Source organism: Ochotona princeps, chromosome 3 (genome assembly GCF_030435755.1).
Source record: "Ochotona princeps isolate mOchPri1 chromosome 3, mOchPri1.hap1, whole genome shotgun sequence".
NCBI classification, from domain to species: domain Eukaryota; kingdom Metazoa; phylum Chordata; class Mammalia; order Lagomorpha; family Ochotonidae; genus Ochotona; species Ochotona princeps.
In genome coordinates this window covers 29,159,005-29,179,497 of record NC_080834.1, presented here as the reverse complement: position 1 = coordinate 29,179,497, position 20,493 = coordinate 29,159,005, and the positions used below count along the sequence as shown (strand labels likewise).

At 43.3% G+C, this 20,493-nt stretch overlaps 1 protein-coding gene across 1 annotated transcript in view; it reads right to left on the bottom strand.

The window, feature by feature from the left end:
• Positions 1-20,493, bottom strand: part of BRWD1 (bromodomain and WD repeat domain containing 1) — a 107,215-nt gene that overhangs the window by 37,987 nt on the left and 48,735 nt on the right. The window contains exons 18-25 of the mRNA XM_058661618.1: positions 17,669-17,854; positions 14,567-14,750; positions 11,709-11,802; positions 10,024-10,149; positions 6,020-6,114; positions 4,220-4,409; positions 1,507-1,632; positions 1,295-1,402 (exon numbers count right to left, since the gene is read on the bottom strand). Of these exons, the coding sequence (XP_058517601.1) occupies positions 1,295-1,402; positions 1,507-1,632; positions 4,220-4,409; positions 6,020-6,114; positions 10,024-10,149; positions 11,709-11,802; positions 14,567-14,750; positions 17,669-17,854 (1,109 nt within the window). The remainder of the gene's footprint in view (positions 1-1,294; positions 1,403-1,506; positions 1,633-4,219; positions 4,410-6,019; positions 6,115-10,023; positions 10,150-11,708; positions 11,803-14,566; positions 14,751-17,668; positions 17,855-20,493) is intronic.

Genomic DNA, 20,493 nt, shown 5'->3' with positions numbered 1-20,493 from the left:
TGCCCGCCCCTTCTGTCCTCCAGGCTCCTGGAGCTTGGCAGCACACCTGAGCAGCTACCCTCAGACAAGCACAAAGATGGACAACACACACAGTACTCTCCCCCCCTCTCAAATAAATAAATCATTTAAAAAGGGAATAGCTATCTTCTAAAAATCAAAAATACACACTATTCGACAGCAGTGTAAACTAGTACACCCATTATAACAGACAAAATCTGAACACGCATCTAGCAGAACCCAGCCATTCTACTCCTGAGAACTTAGACAAACGCAGTAAGAGTCAGCACATGCAGTTACCTGTACCCCACATTTATAGCACCTCAACTCACAGAAGCTAGTACATGTGATCAATGCAGATCTCCAGCAGCTGAGGCATGGATTTAAAGCACTGGGGTGTGCACGCACGCTGGAAGCCTACTGAGCCATATAAACAAATGAAACACCATTGCTCCCAAGAAAATGAACACAACCGGAATAACTGATGTCGAGCAGCAAAACTGACATTTGGAAACTTGATTATTGTTTATAACCCTGGCCTACATTCTTGAGCAACAGTGGTTTTCCTATATGCTACTTGTTAATTCCTTATTTAGTTAAGAGTCAAATTTGTGATTATAAAAAGTAAACTGGGCACAGAACTGTGCTATGGCAGCTAAGTCACCACCTGCATTGCCAGTTTGTGTCCCAGCTGCTCCACACCCAGTCCAGCTCCCAGACAATGGCCTGAGAAAAGCAGCCTAAGTGTTTGGGACCCTGCGTCCACATGGGAGCCCCAGGTGGAGCTCCGCTCTGGCCTGCTTCCAGCCTGGCCACGGCAGCCATCCAGGAGTGGCCCTGGGGATGGAAGACACTTCTCTGTTGTTCCCTCTCTCCCTGTTCTTTCAAATTACTCGATTAATTAGTCTATCTTTCTGTTGTTGTTGTGAAGGAATGGCCGTTTATTCAGCACAAGTCCATCAATGAGTCAGTCTTAAAAGAGAACATCCGAATCCCAGACGGCAGCTACCAGGGTTCAGAAGCAGCACCTTTTCTCTGCCTCTCAAGTAAAAAGTAAAAATTTCAAACATATGCTCACAAGTTGCCAATGGATCTATAAATAACTCAATCAACAAGAGTAATTTTTAAAGTTCAGGAGAAAATAAAATTTAAAAGTAAACTTATTTCACTGTAAAAAAAAAAATCAGAATTCACACAGATTGTTCGGGATGAGCATTCCAAATGTGCCCCTGTTGAACAGTTTCCTAACATGGCCCTGCCCCGGGATGTCCAAGATTTAGTAACGCCGTCATCCTACCCGGAGATCCATTTTTCTCCATGGCTCCTTGCTAGGGTTTAGTTCATAAATATTGCTTCTTCTCACAGCTTCAATGTAAGCTTCATGACCCTGTCGAAAATAGATCACCTACAAACGGGAAGTATATATTCCAAAATTAATAGCAATCTAAGGACTAATTTAAATTTGATTTCATGATCCACACTCATGTTCTTGAACTTCATCTTTCTCACCTCATCCCCCATCTGAGGAACAAAAGGAGACTTTCGAAGTGCTGTGTCAGTTATCCACACTGGAGGATGAAATTCACATAAATGTTCCATATTTGCTAGTTCTGCTGGAGTTATTCTACGCAAATTCTGCCAAAGCAAAGAGAACAAGTTCAGTACAGAAACAGCTTGAGGCCAGCACCATGGCCCAGCGAGTTAAACTACCACCTGCTGTGCCAGCTTCTGATGGGAATGCCAGATCCAGTCTGGCTATTTCACTTCTGACTCAGCTCCCAGCTAACGCACCTCGAAAAGCAGAAGATGGCGTAAGTACCTGAACCCGGGTCTCCAACCTGGGAGACCCAGATGCAGTTCCAAGTTCCTGGCTTCCAACAGGCCCATCCCTGGGCTTGGCAGCCACATGCGACCAGTAGATGGAAAATCCCTTTGTCTACCTCTCCATATTTGTTACTCTGCCTTTCCAATAGATCAATAAAACTTTTTTTAAAAGAGCCACTATGCACTATTTAACTGAAAAAAAACAAGTGAAAACCTTTTGAATGTCTATTGTTTTTATAAAATATTTATTTTATTGGAAAATCAGATAAACAGAGAGGAGAGACAGAAAAGATCTTCTGTCCACTGGTTTCACTCCCTAAGTGGTTGCAACAGCCAGAACTGAGCTGCTCCCAGGCCAGGTGGGCCGTCCACAACTGCTTTCCTAGGCTACAAGCAGGGAGCTGGAAGGAAAGCGGGGCCGCTGGGATATGAACCTGTGCCGATATGGGATCCTGCCACATTTAAAGTGAGAAGTTTACCTGACAGGCTATCACACTGGGCCCTTGAATGTCCATTTTAAGAAACATTCATTTTGAATTTTCAAGGCAACAAATCAGAGCAGGAAAGAAACAGACAGGATTTACTTCACAAATGGATACAATACTCAGGATGAGCAGACCACAACCAGGAGACAGTATCTCCAGCACTTTAGCCATCTCCCACGGCCTTCCCAGATACATCAGTACTGAGCTGGACTACAAGCAGAATAGCTAAGACCCAAAATGGCACTCCAATCTGGGCTGCTGCTTGAGCTAAAGCTTAACCCACTGAGCCAGTACACCAGCTCCAATGATTCATTTCCAATGATTACTGTTAAGCAGCAAACACATTTGGTTCCTGACATACATTTGAGTACATCACTTCTGAAAGCAATGAAACTACCTGGCACATTTGGTAACATCTCCTGATTTTCTTTTACATCTCATGCTAGGTAGCTAATGTGCAACCTAACTCCTCTTCTACACATAGCTGTTTGTACCAAAATTCTACAAGTGCCCCCTCGATTTGAGTTTGAGACTAGTGACTTTTTAAGTTGACCACAAATCCCTGCTGATGGCATCTGGACTGTTTGCAGGTCTTAGCTCCTGTGCTACCATAAACATGGTGTTGCAGGTACTTCTCTCCTATGAAGATTTCTGAAAATATGCACTTTCTATGAACTTCCTGAAAATCCTTGAATGCATGAAGTTCAAAATTATTTGCACTAAAATAAACATTTAATTGCCTTTTCTAAAAACCTCTTGAAATGCCTTGCATAAGGAAGGAAAGAGGACAGCACAATTAAGAAAAGCATGATGATACAAAGTATAAAGAGAACAGGAAAAAACATCAAGGAAAGTCAAAATAAGAAAGCACCTCAAACTTCTTCCAATTATCAGGAGACAAATATGAGCTACGCGATTCAGAGTAACAGAGCTCTCCCTGCAAGTTTTTGATATGGAAAGGATTCTCTGTCAACTCAGAGCAGAGTGACACAGAAGTGTCAATAACCCCTGGAGGGCAGAGCATGGCAGGCCAGCACCTGAGGCAGACAGCCCACACGGGAAGGGCTCCCGTGCCAGTTGCGGCGCCTCTGACCCAGAGCCCACTAGCAGAACGGAAAGTGCAGAGGACGAGACCCTTCTGTCACCTACCCAGGAGACCTGGATGAAGCTCCGGATCCCAGACTCAGCCTAGCCACTGAGTGACCTCAGAGTAAACCCGGGGTAGAGACTCGCTCTCTACTTTTCTCTCTGTAATGCTTTCAAATAATTCAGCACATACAAAAATACCTCCATAAAAAGTACAGATACAGGTTATTTTATACTCAACGCTGCTTCACAAATCTTTAAATTTTTATTGATATAAATAGACTAGATTCCATGTATTTCATAAATAGAATTCTTTGGCTTTTTTTTTTTTTAAGACTTCTTTTACTTGAAAGTCAGAGTTACATAGGGTGAGAGGCAGAGCCCTGCCATCCTCTGGATCACTCCCTAAATGGACACCACACCCAAAGTTCCAAGCCAGGAGCTTCTCCCAGGTCTCGCATGTGGGTGCAGGAGCCCAGCACCTTGGGCCCTGCTCTGCTGCTTCCCCAGCGAGCTGGATTTGAAGGCAGCAGCTGGGAATCAAACCAGTGCCCACATATGATGCTGGCGTCACGGGCAGAGGATTAGTCATGGTGCTGGTGCCCACAGATACAATTCTAAGACAATCACAGTGCTCTCCCTCAATCTCCTTCTTTCCTTTTTTTCATTTTTGCAAAACATAATGTCAGTCTACTCTATAAATCATAGGCTGAATGTCCCACTAGGCATAATATTCAGCCAAAAAAGAATACAAAGATCACAGTTCTACTGGAGTATGAACAAGAGCTATAAGACAATAAGCAAATTACAAGATATGTGACTCTTACCTCTTTTTTAGGCTTACTATCTTTCTTTCTTTTTCGTCTTCTTTTTGGAGGTGATAAATTCTCAGTAGACATTTCATCTTCTGAACTACTACAAAACCTGGTGACTCGTCGACGGCAGGACATTCGCAAAGGAGGCTGCAAGTTGATGCCTGCGTCAGCCGTCCAATCAGAGTATCTAGACGAAGAGTCGCTGGAGGAGGAGAATGCCGTAAGTAATGTGGAATCAGGACCCAAACACTGACAACAAGCTAGTGAAACAGCTCAAGGGGAGAGAGAAGACAGCAAAGGAGAAATCCCAGGAGCAGCCCCCCACATCACCAGTGAAGAACGGAAACGGCGACAAGGAGAGAGCGCAGATGCTGCAGGAAGGGAAAACACAAGCTTGCAAGTTTTTCTTCCCAAGCCTACAGATGAAGCGTGACAGAAGCTAACATCTGCAAGCCAGCAACAACTCTTCCAGAGACGAGGATCACATACAGCTCGCCCAGCACCCTGAGAGAGGCTGCAGCTTAGACTCAGAATGAACTGCAATCACAAGCCATCAATAAACACATGAGAAGGCCAGGGCAAGCAAGCAGGACACATCAAACACAAAGCTGTACTGTGTTTTTGGGTTTTCTGTTCCTGGCTTCAGCCTGGCCAAGCCCCAGCTGCGGTGGGTATACAATGGGAGCTGGGGAAGGCTGGGTTGGGGATCAGTAGATCAAAGTGCTTTTTTCGTTTGCTTGTTTTTTTTTTAAACTTAGAAGAGTATTTATATAACCAGGTCCTATAAAATCATGCCAGTTACTGATCAAAATAAAGTAAAAGGAAACAAGATATGAGACTATGGTTTGACTAATTACGATGAGAACAGGTGGTGATCTGAGTGCCACCTGCTGTCTAGACACGCTCTGCACAGGCTGGAGAGCGCACATTGGGGTTTCTGCCTTCAGACCCCGCAGAGACAAGGCAACACTGCACAGGCTGGAGAGCGCACGTCGGGGTTTCTGCCTTCAGACCCCGCAGAGACAAGGCAACGCTGTGGCACGGAGGGACAAGCCACAGCCCCCAGCGCTGGCAGCTCACAAGGGCAGCGACTGGAATCTCAACTGCTCCAGTTCCAACCCAGCTCCCTGATAATACGCCTGGGAACACAGTGCAGCATGGCACAAGTGCTGGGGCTCCTTTTATACATGAGGGAGACCTCAACAAACAAACAACACGTGGCTTCTGGCTTCAAAGCAGCCAGGCTCTGGGAGTTGTGGCCGTTTGGGGAATGGATAAGTTTCTTCCTGTCTTGTTCAAATAAATAATTCTTTTAAAAGGAAGGAAGGAAAGCTCAGAGGGAGGTAGGAAATGAGGGAGGGAGAGAAGGGAAAAGGAATGTGTGGGGATGAAGGTGACATGAGCCAAGATAAAAAAAAGAAGCCGACATTCTGGTCCTACGAAATCCAAAACCAATTATCAGGAAAACAAAACATATGCCAGTAATAATAATACGGATGTATTACCATACAGACTTTGTATATTACTCATTGTAAATTCAATCCAAGACTACACTGGCATTTTTACCACACATACTTAACACAACTAGGTATCAGCTAACACTACACAGCTGACACTGATAGTCACCTAAGAATCCCAAAAAGATGTGTCTTTAATAGCTGTTGATCCAGTTTGTTTCTCATTTTAAACACACTTACACCTCAGTGCTAACTGCACGGCAGGTGCAGACTCTTGCCCTGGAATTTCATTCACATACAGTTCTGTCCAAGCTTGTACAAGGCTTAAAAGATCAAAACCATCAAAAGCACATACCTTGAACTCTCACTGTAGCTGTCACTTTTTCTGTCATTTTTCCACTCATCCTCTTCTGAAGAACAAGTACCTTCACTCGCATCACAGGAAGTCTCCTAATTTGCAAGAGGGAAAAAATTTCTTCTCTGAAGTCAAACTGACACATCAGAAAATCTTCACAGTCATCCCACTGGGAGATGAAATCATCTCAATGTAACTACCCATTAATAAAAACATAATCAGGTAAACTTAAAAAGCAGCCCTTTTCTTACCAATGCATACAGCATAACGCAAAAAGAATTTGAATCTTTAACCCATGTACTATTCAACAAATCTAAAGAGAGAAAACAGAAGCTGAGCTTGAAATTTCTTCCAGCAGAGTATGTGCTTAAAGCCTGAGACACAGAAACGTGAAAGAAAAAAAGCCAAAAAAAAAGCCAGCTGAAGAGACTCGGTGGGGCAGACATCTGGACAGTAAGCACGCCCCGTCAGTCCTCAGCCATGAGCTCAGTAAGCTTTCATAGTGACCCATGAGGAAGAGTCTACCGGCCCCTCTTCAGAGACAGCGACAATGAGGCTCACAGACCATGAGACAATAGTAAGTTACTGCATATAAACCATATTAATGCCTGTTTATTATACCTAAGCAGACAAATCAAGAATCAATCAATCATTTACTGACAGACTACGTAAGTCTCAAAAAGAAAATGTGACTTAATTAGAAAGTACCAAGGAGAAAATTCTAAATGCGTGACAGAAGATCAGAGAAGAAAAGTAACAGGAAAGATGACTTAGAGCCAGGATAGCAGTCTGCTACAGCACAAAGATCAAGGGTTGAAATTAATATTAATGCTGAACACTCTTTCCAAAAGAACTGCTTTCCTTCCAAAAAATCACAAGCAAGAGCAACAACTTATACATGGTCATTAGGACTCAAGTGAAGGGGTCAGCATGAGACATCTTAGACGTCCATCTGAGGCAGGTCCCAAGGCTTTGGGGCATTCTCTGCTGTATTCCCAGGCCACCAAAAGGGAGCTGGATAGGAACTGGAGCAGCTAGGACTCAAACTGGTACCCATACAGGATCCTGTAACTTCAAGTGGGAGCATCAGCTGATTGACCTTCGCACCATCATCAGCTATTCATAATTGTGTGTTGATTTTTAACCTTGCAACTTTACCAACCTCTCTTGTGAGTTCCAATAGTCTCATAGTAGCGTTCTGGCTCTCCTACGTGGAGGATTGTGTCACTAGCAAACAGGGATAGCTTGACTTCCTCTTTTCTGAACACCCCAGAAGCACAGGCAATTAAAACAAAATAAACAAATGGGATTACAGCAATCTAATAAGCTTGTGTACTACAAAAGTAAACAACAAAGTGAAAAGGTAGCCAATAGAATGGGAGGAAATATTTGTAAACTATGCAAATATCACAAAACTAATATATCAGGATCTATAAAGAACTTAAGAAACTCAACAACACCCATCAGGGTAGCCTAGTGGCTAAAGTTCTCGCTTTGCATGCACTGGGATCCCATATGGGTGCCAGTTCCTGTCCCAGCAGCCCAGCTTACCATCCAGCTCCCTGCTTGCGGCCTTGGAAAGCAGTCGAGGATGGCCCAAAGCCTTGGGACCCTGCACCCGTGTGGGAGACCCAGAAGAAGCTCCTGGCTCCTGTGTTCAGATTGACTCAGCTCCAGCTGTTGCGGCCTCTTGGGGAGTGACATCAACAGATGGAAGATCTTCCTCTCTATCTCTCCTCCTCTCTGTGTATCTAACCTTTCAATTAAAAAAAAAGAAAAGGAAGGAAGGGAGGAAGAGAAGGAAGGAAAGAAACTCAATACCAATGAAACTGTCCAATGAAGAAATGGCCAAAAATACATGGATAGATGTTTTTTTAAGGTTGAAGCTCAAATGGCCAACAGAAATCAAAAAACTGCTCAGGTTCACTAGCCACCAGGGAAATGCAAATAAAAACCACAGTGAGGTTTTACTTCACCATAGCTACAATGACTGTCATACAGAAATCAGGAAACAATAAATGTTGGTGGGATGTGGGGGAAAAGTATACTAATTCAGCCAGTACTAGTAGAAATGCAACCCAGTACACCCATTGTTGAAGACAGTATGGGGATTTCTCAGCCGAAAACAGGTCAACCACATGACCAGCCATGCCACTACTGGGAATAAAATACAGATGCAATTAAATCTGCATTTCATAGAGCTACCTGGAACCCCATGTTTCCAGCAATGCATTATACTATAATAATGGTACAAAATCAACCCAGATGCTCAACAACTGATGACTGGATGAAGAAAATGTGGTATAAATACACTCTGGAATACTCATTAGCCATCTCTTCTGCAACTAAATGGATGCAACTGAACCATCATGCTCAGTGAAATAAGCCAGTCCTAGAAGACACAAATCATATGTGGGCCTTGATCTGTGATAACTAATACACAGCATACAAAAAATGTACTCCATGTGAGCAACACTGACTCCAGGCTTTGATTATTGTGGTGATGGCCTTCCCTACACTCACGAGGAACAGGACTTTATCATTATTATTACTATCATTAGTATTAATCTACTTGCTATGTGTATGGAGTGTTGAGCCTGTGATGGTGAACTGACATGAAAATGTTATAGTAAAAATTAGAAACAAAAATGAAGAAATCAGGAAGGAGAAAGGCTGGTGGCGAATGCAGCAGGAGCGGGGACAGAAGGGAAGGTCACTATGCTCCTAAACTTGTACTAGGAAATACATGAGATCTGTCCACTTCATAGAATTTGAAATAAAATTTTAAAAAGCCAGGTAATCTTCAAAAGTTAAACAAAGGCTAAGTGATTGAGCAGATAAACAACTAAATGTCTAAACAAAAACCTGTGTGCCGGTTAATAATCAGCATTATTGCGAATAACTAAAAATAGAAACAACAGAAATGTCCTCTAGCTGCTGAATGAGTAAAGCACATGTGGTCCCTGTGTGCCACTCAACAGTACTGGGCAATAACTATTTATATATCGTCCACTTATGTCAGCCGTGACAACACTGTGAGAGAACCAAAACATCATGTGTGGCCACTTCAATGAAATGGCAAAGAAAATGCACACACAGGAAGTACATTAGTGCTTGCCAGGTACAGGGAAGTGGAGAAAGAACAGCACAAACAGGTAGAGGTGCAGGTGACAGGAGCGGAGGGGTAGGGGAAGGGGACTGGCACTGCAGCACAGTAGATAAATCCTGCAACACCAGCATCCCATCTGGGTGCTGGCTCCTGACCCAAACTGCTGACAAAAGCAGGGAGGAAAGCCCACCTGTTTGGGCTCCCGCCACCCATGCAGGAGACTCACGGCTCCTGCCTTGAGTCTGGCCACAAAGCCCTCTTAGCAGTGAACAGCAGATAATCATCTCTAACTCTTCCAAAAAAACCTTTCTAAAAAATGAATAGTGGTAATGATGCAACAGCCACAGTAACACTACTAGTGGGTAATAACTCACATGCAGTGACTATCTCAACAAAGTTCTTTAACCTTTTACTGAAAAATTTCTAATTATGGGGCCCGGCGGCGTGGCCTACCGGCTAAAGTCCTCGCCTTGAACACGCCAGGATCCCATATGGGTGCAGGTTCTAATTCTGGTAGTTCCACTTCCCATCCAGCTCCCTGCCTGTGGCCTGGGAAAGCAGTCGAGGACGGCCCAAAGCTTTGGGACACTGCACCCACATGGGAGACCCGGAAGAGGTTCCAGGTTCCCGGCTTCGGATCGGCGCGCACCGGCCGGTTGCGGCTCACTTGGGGAGTGAATCATCGGACGGAAGATCTTCCTCTCCGTATATCTGACTTTGTAATAAAAAATAAATCTTTAAAAAAAAAAAAATTTTTTTTTTCTAATTATGAAATTCCACTGTTAACCTCTACAGAGTACCATATTTTCAAATAAATTCAGGGTAGGCTCACAGTGCAGAATTAAAACAAATACATTTACAACTGTTGTGTACTGTTTAAACTGACAACACTCACATGTCTTACGGACCCTGAAGACTCATTTTCAGAAGATGACTCATGCAGATTTCTTTGTCCATAATTTGGATATTTACGTCTACACGTCCTCTGTCTTGACCGTGACACTGGAACCACTGAGTCTGTCTGAAAGATAAACATGAGGAGGACAATCAACACCTAAGGACTGTGTCAACCAAACAGTCTTTCGGTCAAGTTCCAGAAAGGACGTAAGCCCAAAATAAAGGCCTGGAAAAGAAAATACTCAGGACCGGCACTGTGCCACAACAAATCAAGCCATCCCCTTGAAGGGTCTACATCCCTTATGGGCACCGGGCTTCAGTCCCAGCTGGTCCACTTCCAATCCAGATACCTGCTAATGTGTCTTGGAAAACTGCACAGCGACAGGGTCTGTGCCATCCACATGGGAAGACCAAGAGAAGGTCTGTCTCCTGACTTCAGCCAGGTCAAGCCTCAGCTATTTGGGGAGGAAAACAGGGTGGGAGATCTATGCTCTCATCTCTAATTTTGCTTTTCTAATGTAGTAACTAAAACAAAAAAAAATACATCTGTTCTTTAATATGTGCTACTCTGGCATACACTGTTAACTTAATCTTCCTGTTTTTACTTTTATGATCTGCAGCAGACACAGAAGGGATCAGCTGGCAATGACTGAAGCAAGCGTCTCTGCCGCCACAGCACAGGACACCATGGCCCACCCAGTAAGCACCTGTAGAGCCGACTACTGGATGAGAGATCTGTCTCCCTCCCTCTCTTGATCCTTCAAATAAAATTTTAAAACTGTACATGGAACAAAATTTAGAAGAGAAAGCCAAAGACGGAAGCATAAACTATGTACACGGTAGCCACCTCAGCAAGATATGTTAGCATGAGAGGATTTGGGGACAAGGCCTGTGCATTACAGTAAGCCTGCTCAGGCTTCCGGGAGCGCAGAGCAGGGCAGGGCAAGTCCTTGAGCCTCTGTGTCCAACGACAGGCTCCGACGGAGCACCTGGCCTCAGGCTGACCCCAGCCCTGCTGTCACCGCCAAGTGTGAGATGAGCTGTTTCATCTGCCTCCCAACCGTTTCTTCACACCAGCAAGACGTAAGAAAATAAAGTACTTCAACTTTTCCTAACTGCCCCCTCCCTGAAATTTAATTCCACAGATAATATGTTACATATATATTTTTATATGCAATCTATACATGAAACTCAAAGTCTATGGAAAATGAAATTAAAGGGATAAGTTCATTTTGGTACAATTTCTCAAATCCATACAAAACTATCTGGTTCTTTAAAATCTGTGATAAACATTTTAGGTCTTCTTGCTCAATGTGGAAGTGAAAACTAAAACTTTCAAGTAAAAATACAAACATTAAAGCTGTTCATATTAACTTTTATTGCCATTTGCCAATTAACCCCAATTTAACTACATAAATGGCATTAAATTACACATACAAACCATACTTACATAAAAACAAATGTTTAAAAATCTCTCAAAACTACCCATGAAAGTAAAATACTGGAAAAATTAATTTAAGAAATTATTTTAATGAGCTAAATTTTGGACTGTCACGAAATCTGTTAACAGGAAAATCCAGAGAAAGAAACATCCTACTTCAGCAGAAAGTCACAAACGTCATAAAGAAAGAATAAACAATCTCAGTATCCAAATAGCCTGTCCTCAGAGCAGAGGGAGGTTACCTTCTGTGAGAGCTGGACACTCTTCCTTTTTCTTCCTAGTATGTACAGATTCCTTTCCTCCTCTCCTTTCTCTATCCGAAAATCTTCCAACTTCCTGCAAATGGAAATAATCCAGTTATATTAGCCACTGAACTGATGAGTGACTATATAAAGAGGAAAAGCTGCTAATCAAATCAATCCTACAGGTCATTTACCCATACACCCTGTGTCAAAAACACAATATAAATTTTAACAGAGGAAGCTAGACATTCTGATTTTCATATTAACATAAAAATCCTATACACATGTCCCTTACCAAGACTGAACCATGAAGAAATAGAATTCCTAAATAGACCAATAATGTACAATGACATTTGAGATCAACAAAAATAAAAGTTTTCCAATCAAAGGAAAGTCTAGAACTACATGGCTTCACTGTTGAAATCTACCAAGCATTTAAAGAAAACCATCAATTGTTCTTACAGTGTTAAAGACTACAATAGGAAATTCTTCTCTTACTCCCTAAGACCACTAATATGTCTGGTACTAAGACATAACGAAAGCTACAAACCAATACACTTTATGAACATAGAGAAAAATCCTCAACAAAATGCCAACAAACCAAATTCAACAACACACGAAATAGATCACACATCATGATCAAGTGGGATTAATCTGAATTCAATGATGATTCAATGTATGGAATCAATAAACAGCTCACCATTAGAAAAGGCTATCTTCAACAATTACCAAATGCTGGCGATGCTGTGTGGGGAAGGTACCCCGCCACACTGTGGTGGGAATGTGAACTAGTGCAACCAGAGAGGACAGTACGGAGACTCCTCAGAAATGGGCACATACACCTACCACACAACTCAGCCATTTCACTCCCAGGAGTTTATCCAAAGGAAGTAAAATCAGCATTTGAAAGTTATCTATACTCTAATGTTCATAACAACTCAACCAACAACAGCTAAGATATAAAATCAACCCAACTGCCCATCAACTTATGATTAAATAAATTGTGACATATTTACATGATAGAATACTATTCAGCCATAAAATCCTGTCTTTCTCTGGACATTGCGGCTGCTTGGGGAGTGAATCAAGGGACAGAAGATCTTGCCCTCCCTCCTCCTCTCTGTGTATCTGACTTTAACAAAAAAAAAAAAACAACCCTTTCACAACAAAATGGACCATTATGTTTCATGAAATAAGCCAGTCTTGAAACACAGATGTAAGTTTTCCTTGATTTATGGTAATATACAAGAGTCTAATAAACGGCAATGTGTATGAATGAAATTGACATTTTGCTACTATTTGTAGCCTTTGTCCAGAAATCTTGAGAAGCAGTGACTTCTCCACTACTATCTGCTGAAATCTTTACTTGATAAAGGTTTACAACTGCAACTACAAAAAAAATTGTTTAAGTACATGACTGTAAAAATCAAGACAAAAAGAGGGAGGGTAGAGTGCAACGTGTTGTAATGCTTTAAAATTGGATTATTATATATATGAAATGTTCCACTACATCAATTTTTTAAAAATTAAAGACTATTTAATATACTAAAAATATATACTGGGATATTTCATATATCCCAGTATATTTGATATACCGGGAGCCAGGAACGTCTTCCAGGTCTGTCATATGCGTGCAATGGCAAGGACTCTGAGTTATTCCCCACTACCCCCTCAGCTCACAAGCCGAGAGCTGCATCACAAGTGGAGCAGCCTGGACACAGACTAGCACCCCCAGGGGATGCCAGCTTGCTATGTCACAGCACCAGACTCTGTCCTTCCACCTCTCAAATACATAAACATAAAATCCAGATGAAATTCCTATCCGATACATGCTGTATTTCCCTTCACTGTTACAAGAAACACTGTACATAATCCATTACCAACCCTACTGGATTATTCTTTACACCCTCAAATACACTCTATCACCTGGGCCCCTCACCAGCTTTAGTGTGGTCAAAAGACGACAGAAATGCCAGCTAGCCACACCAAGGAAGTTCCATTGACTAGAAATGGCCTTTTTCTCTTCTTTCTCTCTTCCTATGGCCTAAACCTCAAACCATCTCACCAAAAAGGACACGTAACGGCTGCAGCCCTGGCAGTGTTCTTAGGTATAGCAACTTAAAATTGGAAGCTGAGCTGCCAGTGATAACCCAGACATCTGGGTCATGCCTTGCTGAAAAACATCCGTTTCTTCTAGGTCAAAGAAGTAATGCTTACATGTTTAAGAAACTATTCACATATTTCACTTCCGACCCCTGTCTGACAATGAAAAGCTATCCCAAAATGACACTTCCAGTTCTGATCATCATGGACCAGACAAAATTTAAGGCTTAGTTGTACCATAAAAGAATGTTTCATCACATTCCTACCATCTGTTTTTCACTTCCCAACATTACTGCACCAACTGCTAGACAAGCCTCCACTGCAGTGAGACCTAAGACGGCAGGCAGTAGCAGCAGGTGTGGGGGCCAGCCCGTCACTCAGGCTGCCACCAGGACGTGTGCATCCTCTATGCATTTAGCTCTCTGCAAACAGATCTGGGAGGCAGCAGACGATGGGCCGAGCGTCAGGGGCTCAGGGGCCCAGGGGCCCAGGGGCCCAGGGACCCCGTGACCCAGCGGGAGATGCAGAAGGAAATTCCCGGGTCTCGGTTTCAGCCTAGCCAAGCTTCAGCTGTTTTCAGCACAGGGGAAAACAGACAGAAAATGGATCCACCATTCTTCCAAATAACTAAACAAATACATCTTTAAAACCTATTTTATATGATTATTTACACAACAAAATTAAAAATGTGTAAATAACCACATGAATATATCTTTAAAGATAAGAACCATATAAATATGTAACCTCAAACAAACCTAAATATGCCTAGTGGTACCTCTGGTACAACCACTCTTCGCTTCCAGGCTTGCAGGTCGCGCTCCGTAGCCATCTGACTCCTGGGAGCATTCTGATGCATCTGCCGAACGCCTTCAACTTGTCCACTACGTCGCAGACCAATATTCGGGGGGGACTGGATATCTAAACTTACTCTTCTAAAGCCTAGGAAAAAATCAGCAGGGTATTATTCCAAGAACGCTTTCATATTAATATGTATTTGGAATGCAACAAAAGCATGTATTTCTACTCGTAAGATATATACTAAAAATGAATAAAAGGTTTGTGCACAGGAACTAGGGCTGGGATGGGCCTAGTGGGGATCATGAGGGGTTCACTCCAATTAGGCTGCGGTTGCTATTGGTGTGTGTGAAAGTCAAGGTGGTGGGCAGGGTTAGGCTGGGCCACAGTATCTATTGGTTTGCATATGAGATGGGGCTGGGGAAAGAACTAACCAGGAGACTCTGACACCAGAGAGTGAGTGAGTGAGTGAGTGAGTGAGTGAGTGAGTGAGTGAGAAAGTGTGTGTGTGTGTGTGTGTGTGCCCGCGCACGTTTGTGTGATAATGGGGATGATAGACTGAACCAGACCCTGCACTGGCTGGCACACATAGGAGTCAGGTGTGGGGTCACCTCAGACGAGGTTTCTTCAGGGACACCCCCCGCCCCAACTGAACCACTGAACTCAAAACTCCAACCATGGGAAAAACCACAGAATCTGTAGTATGACCAGAGTGCTTGTGTCAGAACTGGGCCTCCTCAGCTGCACATGCGGGACATGACACATCATGGAGGCCTACAGAGAACATCCAGTATCATGCATGGCAGAACAAATTGGACAACTTCCCAGCCAAGTTTTGACAGCAAGTGTCTGAGAGAGTGGAGACTCTAAGGTAGACTGTATCAGCCAATGGACCTCGGAAAGATTTCATTAACCTTGCAGCAACAAAATCAACAGCATCTCAGAACTATCAAAACCATATAAGCAGTACCCTCAGAACAAGCTATACACTGGGGACCCTGGGATAACACCAGGTGGCCATCCCTCATCTTGGGGTCCTGATGCGGTTAGGCTGCTAGCAGCAACCCTCTCCTCTCCACCTTTCCTCCAGGTTCAGGAAGAAAGTAAAAAAAGATGAGAAGTAATTGTCTCATCTACTTTACCCCACTCCTTGTCCTTCCCACACTAATTAGTGGTAAACATGGGTACACAACTTTCCCTACTATGCAAACATCATCAGAAATAAAAATAAATTTATTATTAAAAAAGTGAAACAGGGACAGGTGTCTGCACAGACACTTGTACAAATCCATAGTGGAGTGCCTGGGTTCAAGTCCCAGTTGCACTACTAATTTTTTCTGTAACACGCAAATTGAGAAGCAACAAATGATTGTTCAAATACTTAGATCCCTGCCACCCACACAGGGAGGTCAGAATGAGTGCCCAGCTCCCTAGTTGTGGCCTGATCCAACCTTAGCTGTTGTGGGCATCTGAGGAGTGGGTCACGCAATAGGAGCTCTCACCTGTATCTGCCTCTAAAATAAGCAAATATTTTAAAGAGGTAACAAACACAACAAACAGGGTTTGACTGAAACCTAAACTTGCAAAGGAAAAAAAATGGAAGCTAACACTGGGACAATTAGAAAAATGTGAATATCAGTTATAATTAGATAGTAGTTCAGTGGTTATAACACAGTCTACTATTTCTAATCACTGACTTGTGGTCACATGAGACAATTCTCCTGGTTCTTGGAAAATTAAGGGTTAAAGTGTTGCAAGTCTTGCACTCACTGTCAAATACTGATTCAGTGAGGAAGAATGAGTATTCTGGGAGCAGTGCTAAGGCATATGCGGGAAAGCCAGCACCTGCAGCACCAGCACCCCATGCGGGCACTGGCTCGAGTCCCAGCTGCGCCCCTTCCTATCCAGTTCCCTGCTAATGTACCTGGGAAACCAGCAGAAGATGACCCAAGTGCTTGAGCCGTGTATCTAGGACACCCCCAAAAAGCTGCTGACTGGCCAAAGCTCTGGCCATTGAGCCTTTGGGGAGTGAAGAGCAGACAGAAGGTTCTCTTTGTCTCCCTACTCTTGACCTCTAACTTTCAAATATATAAATCATTAAAGTATTGCAAAATCAGTGATCAACACAATTCATTTTTCATAAAGCAAGGAAAAGCAAGAAACATAATTTTTAAAAAAACAGCATTTGCTTCTGTTTGTTACAATTTTTTTTCTTAAGATTTATTTATTTCTATCGAAAAGAGGATATACAGAGAGGAGGAGAGACAGAGAGGAAGATCCTCCATCCGAAGGTTCACTTCCCAAGTGACCGCAGTGGTCGGAGCCGAGCCAATCTGAAGCCAGGAGCCAGGAGCTCTTCCAGGACCGCTGGGATTAGAAGTGGCGACTATATGGGATCCCAGGCGTGCAAGGCAAGGACTTTAACCACTACACTATCGCGCCGGGCCCTTGTTACAATTTTCTAAGGCACATATTTAAGAGTCAACTATCTTGAGCCCAGTGCAAGTAGTCTAGTGGCTAAAGGCCAGGCCTTACATGCACCAGTTCATGTCCCTGCAGCCCCACTTCCCATCCAGCTCCCTGCTTGTGGCCTGGGAAAGCAGTCGAGGACGGCCCAAAGCCTTGGGACCCTGCACCCGCGTGGGAGACCCAGAAGCAGCTCCTTGCTCCTGGCTCCAGATCGGCTCAGCTCTGGTCACTGTGTCCACTTGGGGAGTGAATCAGAGAACAGAAGAACTTTCACTCTGTATCTCCTCTCTCTGTAAATCTGACTGTCCAATATAAATAAATAAATAAATCTTTAAAAGAAAAAATGTCAAACACCTTTAAGTAGTCTTTGATAATTAAAAATCAAATTCTGTCAGGGTGTTAGCAAGCAGATGGGAGTCAGTTTCTTTCTGCCTGTCAACAAGTTTTATTTTAGAAAAATGTGTAATAAGATATTCATGTTACATGTTTATAAAACTACAATACCTACTGAAAAACTTACTGACAAAGTATGTGCCTTCCCTTACACTAACCTGAAGGCGTGCCAACACACACAGTTCCCATCTGCTCAGTACCTCTCCGTGGGGTTTCCTCCCCACTTGGAAGTCCACCTGTGCTGGCGTCCTGATCCACAGCCAGTCTCTCGTCCTGCTGTTGCTGCAACTGTCTTATCATTCCATCAAGAAGACTGGACTCCGGGCTTCGCTCACCATTATCATTGCTTTGGAGGCTTATAATTTGCTCAATTACCTCTCCATCACCTATAATTTCAATGATTGAGCACACAATCATCACACATAACGCAAACCATAAAAAGAAGAAGTGGACTGCAACTAAAGATACATTAATAATGTTTCAGAATTTCTATTCTCACATAATCAGAATTGCATTAGAATACAAAATATATTATACACTTTCACAACTAATTCTGAGGAAAGACTAAGAGCAAACAAGACCCTTTCTTTATCATAGATTATAAAAACCTCAACATGCGCTCTGAAATTCCTGAAATAAAAGCATAAATTATCTCTATAAAGCATTTGTTACGCTTTTTCACTTTAATACTCTTCATTTATACCAGATATATTTCATTAAAATCTTACAGGGGGCTGCTGTGGCACAGCCAGTTAAGCTGCCACTTGCATCTCAAATGGGCACCAGTTTGTGCCGTGACTGCTCCACTTTCACTCCAGCTTCCTGTCAATGTATCTGGGAAAGCAACAGAAAGGCCCAACTGCTTGAGCCCCTGCAGCCACTTGGGGGCCGAGAGGAAGCGCTCAGCTTCAGCCTGCCCAGACCTAGCCGGTGTGGTCACTTGGGAAGTGAACCAGCAGATGGAAGCTCTCTAACTGTGCCTCTCGAATGAATGAAAAACAAACCTTTTTTTTTTTCCAAGTAGCAAATACAAAAAAACCTTCCAAACCAGAGCTTCTGACTAGAACTAACAGGGAAATTACAAGTGATATCTGAAAGAGAAAGAAGCAATTTTCTTTTCAACCGTCTTTTTCCAACATACTTGTTAAAAGACGGACTAGTCCGTTTTTCCATCTGTTTATTTATCAATCTGAAAGGCAGAGACATTCTGTCTGCTGATTCAGTCCACAGATGGTTGTGCTATCAAGAGTCGGGCCAGGCCAACACCAACAGAAGCTGAAATTCCATGCAGGTCTCCCCCGAGAGTGGCAGGAACTCCATCAGGCACTTGAACTAGCATCAGCTGCTTCCCAGGTGCCTCGGCTTGCATCCAGATCAAAAGCAGAGCATCTGGGGCATAGTGTGTAAGACCTCAACCAGAAGTGGATGCCAGTGCCCCCGCTGCTCTGTTGCTAATCTAGCTCTATGCTGATGGCTTGGTAAAGTGACTCAAGATTGCCAAATGCTTGGGCTCCTAAGACCCATGTGGGAGACTAGAAGAAGCTCCTGGCTCCGGGCTCCAGCGTGGCCTACTTCTGGCCTAAGCAGTCACTCGGGGAATGAAGCAGCACATTGAGGATCTCTGTTTCTCCTCTCCCTGTTAACTCTGCCTTTCAAGTAAAAATAAATCATTTAAAATACAACACATGTATATATACGTGTTTATACGTGTACACACACATATACATATGTATGCGAGAGAGGAAAGTAACTGGGGAAAACAGGAAACAGATACAGAAACAGGTGAAGGAGGAGAGGAGAGAAACCAACGCAGCAGGCAGGATGAAAGCAGCCCCCGTAAGACGGGCCCCATCCCTGCCGCTGCACAGTGCGCGGAACACGCTTCAGCGCTGACACACACCACAGAGGCTCTCCTGCTCCCAGGTCCCAGCCAGCACGGGAGTCGGCGGGAGCCGGCAGCTGCACAGCTGACATTAGCTGTAAGCTACTTTCGTTCTTACACAGGATTCTGAGTACAGCCGATACGGTGACTATTACCTCAAAGGCAGAATCCAATTTTCATGTCTGTATATCCTTTCTCTTTTCAGTAACATTCTTTACAAAAACATTAAACAGGCTGATGATTAGTTAATGGGATAAAAGTGCTAACTGTGGGACCTGGAAACACATCTAAGCACTCTGATTCAAATATTCCTTATGACACGTATCTTGTTTTAACATTAACTCAATATATTACAGTAAACAAATCCTCACCTGTTTCTTACAGAAATAGAATCATGAGGAGAAGGAAAAAGGAGGAAAGGCGCATGGTCATATGCTTAGGACCATAATCTACAAACTGCATCGAACCAGCTAGAAGCTAATTAAAAATTCTAAATAAGTTTTTAAAGAATTTTTCAGGGCCCGGCATGGTAGTCAAGGGGCTAAAGGCCTTGCCTTGTATGGACTGGACTCCCACATGAGTGCGAGTTCTAATCCCAGCGGCTCCACTTCCCATCCAGCTCCCTGCTTGTGGCCTGGGAAAGCAGCCCAGGACGGCCCAAAACCTGGGGACCCTGTACCCATATGGGAGACCCAGAAGAAGCTCCTTGCTTCAGAACAGCTCAGCTCCAGCTGTTGCAGCCACTTGGGGAATGAATCAGTGTATGGAAGATCTTCCTCTCTCTCTTTCCTCCTCTCTCTGTATCTGAATTTCCAATAAAAATAAATAACTCTTTTAAAAATGAGTTTCACAAAGCATTAATTAAAAGGAATGCAAAAGTAAAACCTGCACCACAGTAAGAGATCCAGAAACTGAAAGATGCCATACAGTGCTACAGGTGGAAGGGAAAGAAGTATTATCAGCCTCTTCACAAAGTTACGCTCATCTTACTAATTACATCCTCATTTGCCATGGAAACCAATACATCAAAAAACTAAATGTCGTAACTCAAATTAACCATGCCTTAAACAAAATCACAGGGCCGATGTGTAATGTAACACGGTTAGCCACCACAGGCAATAGGGCTTCCCATATGGGTGCCAG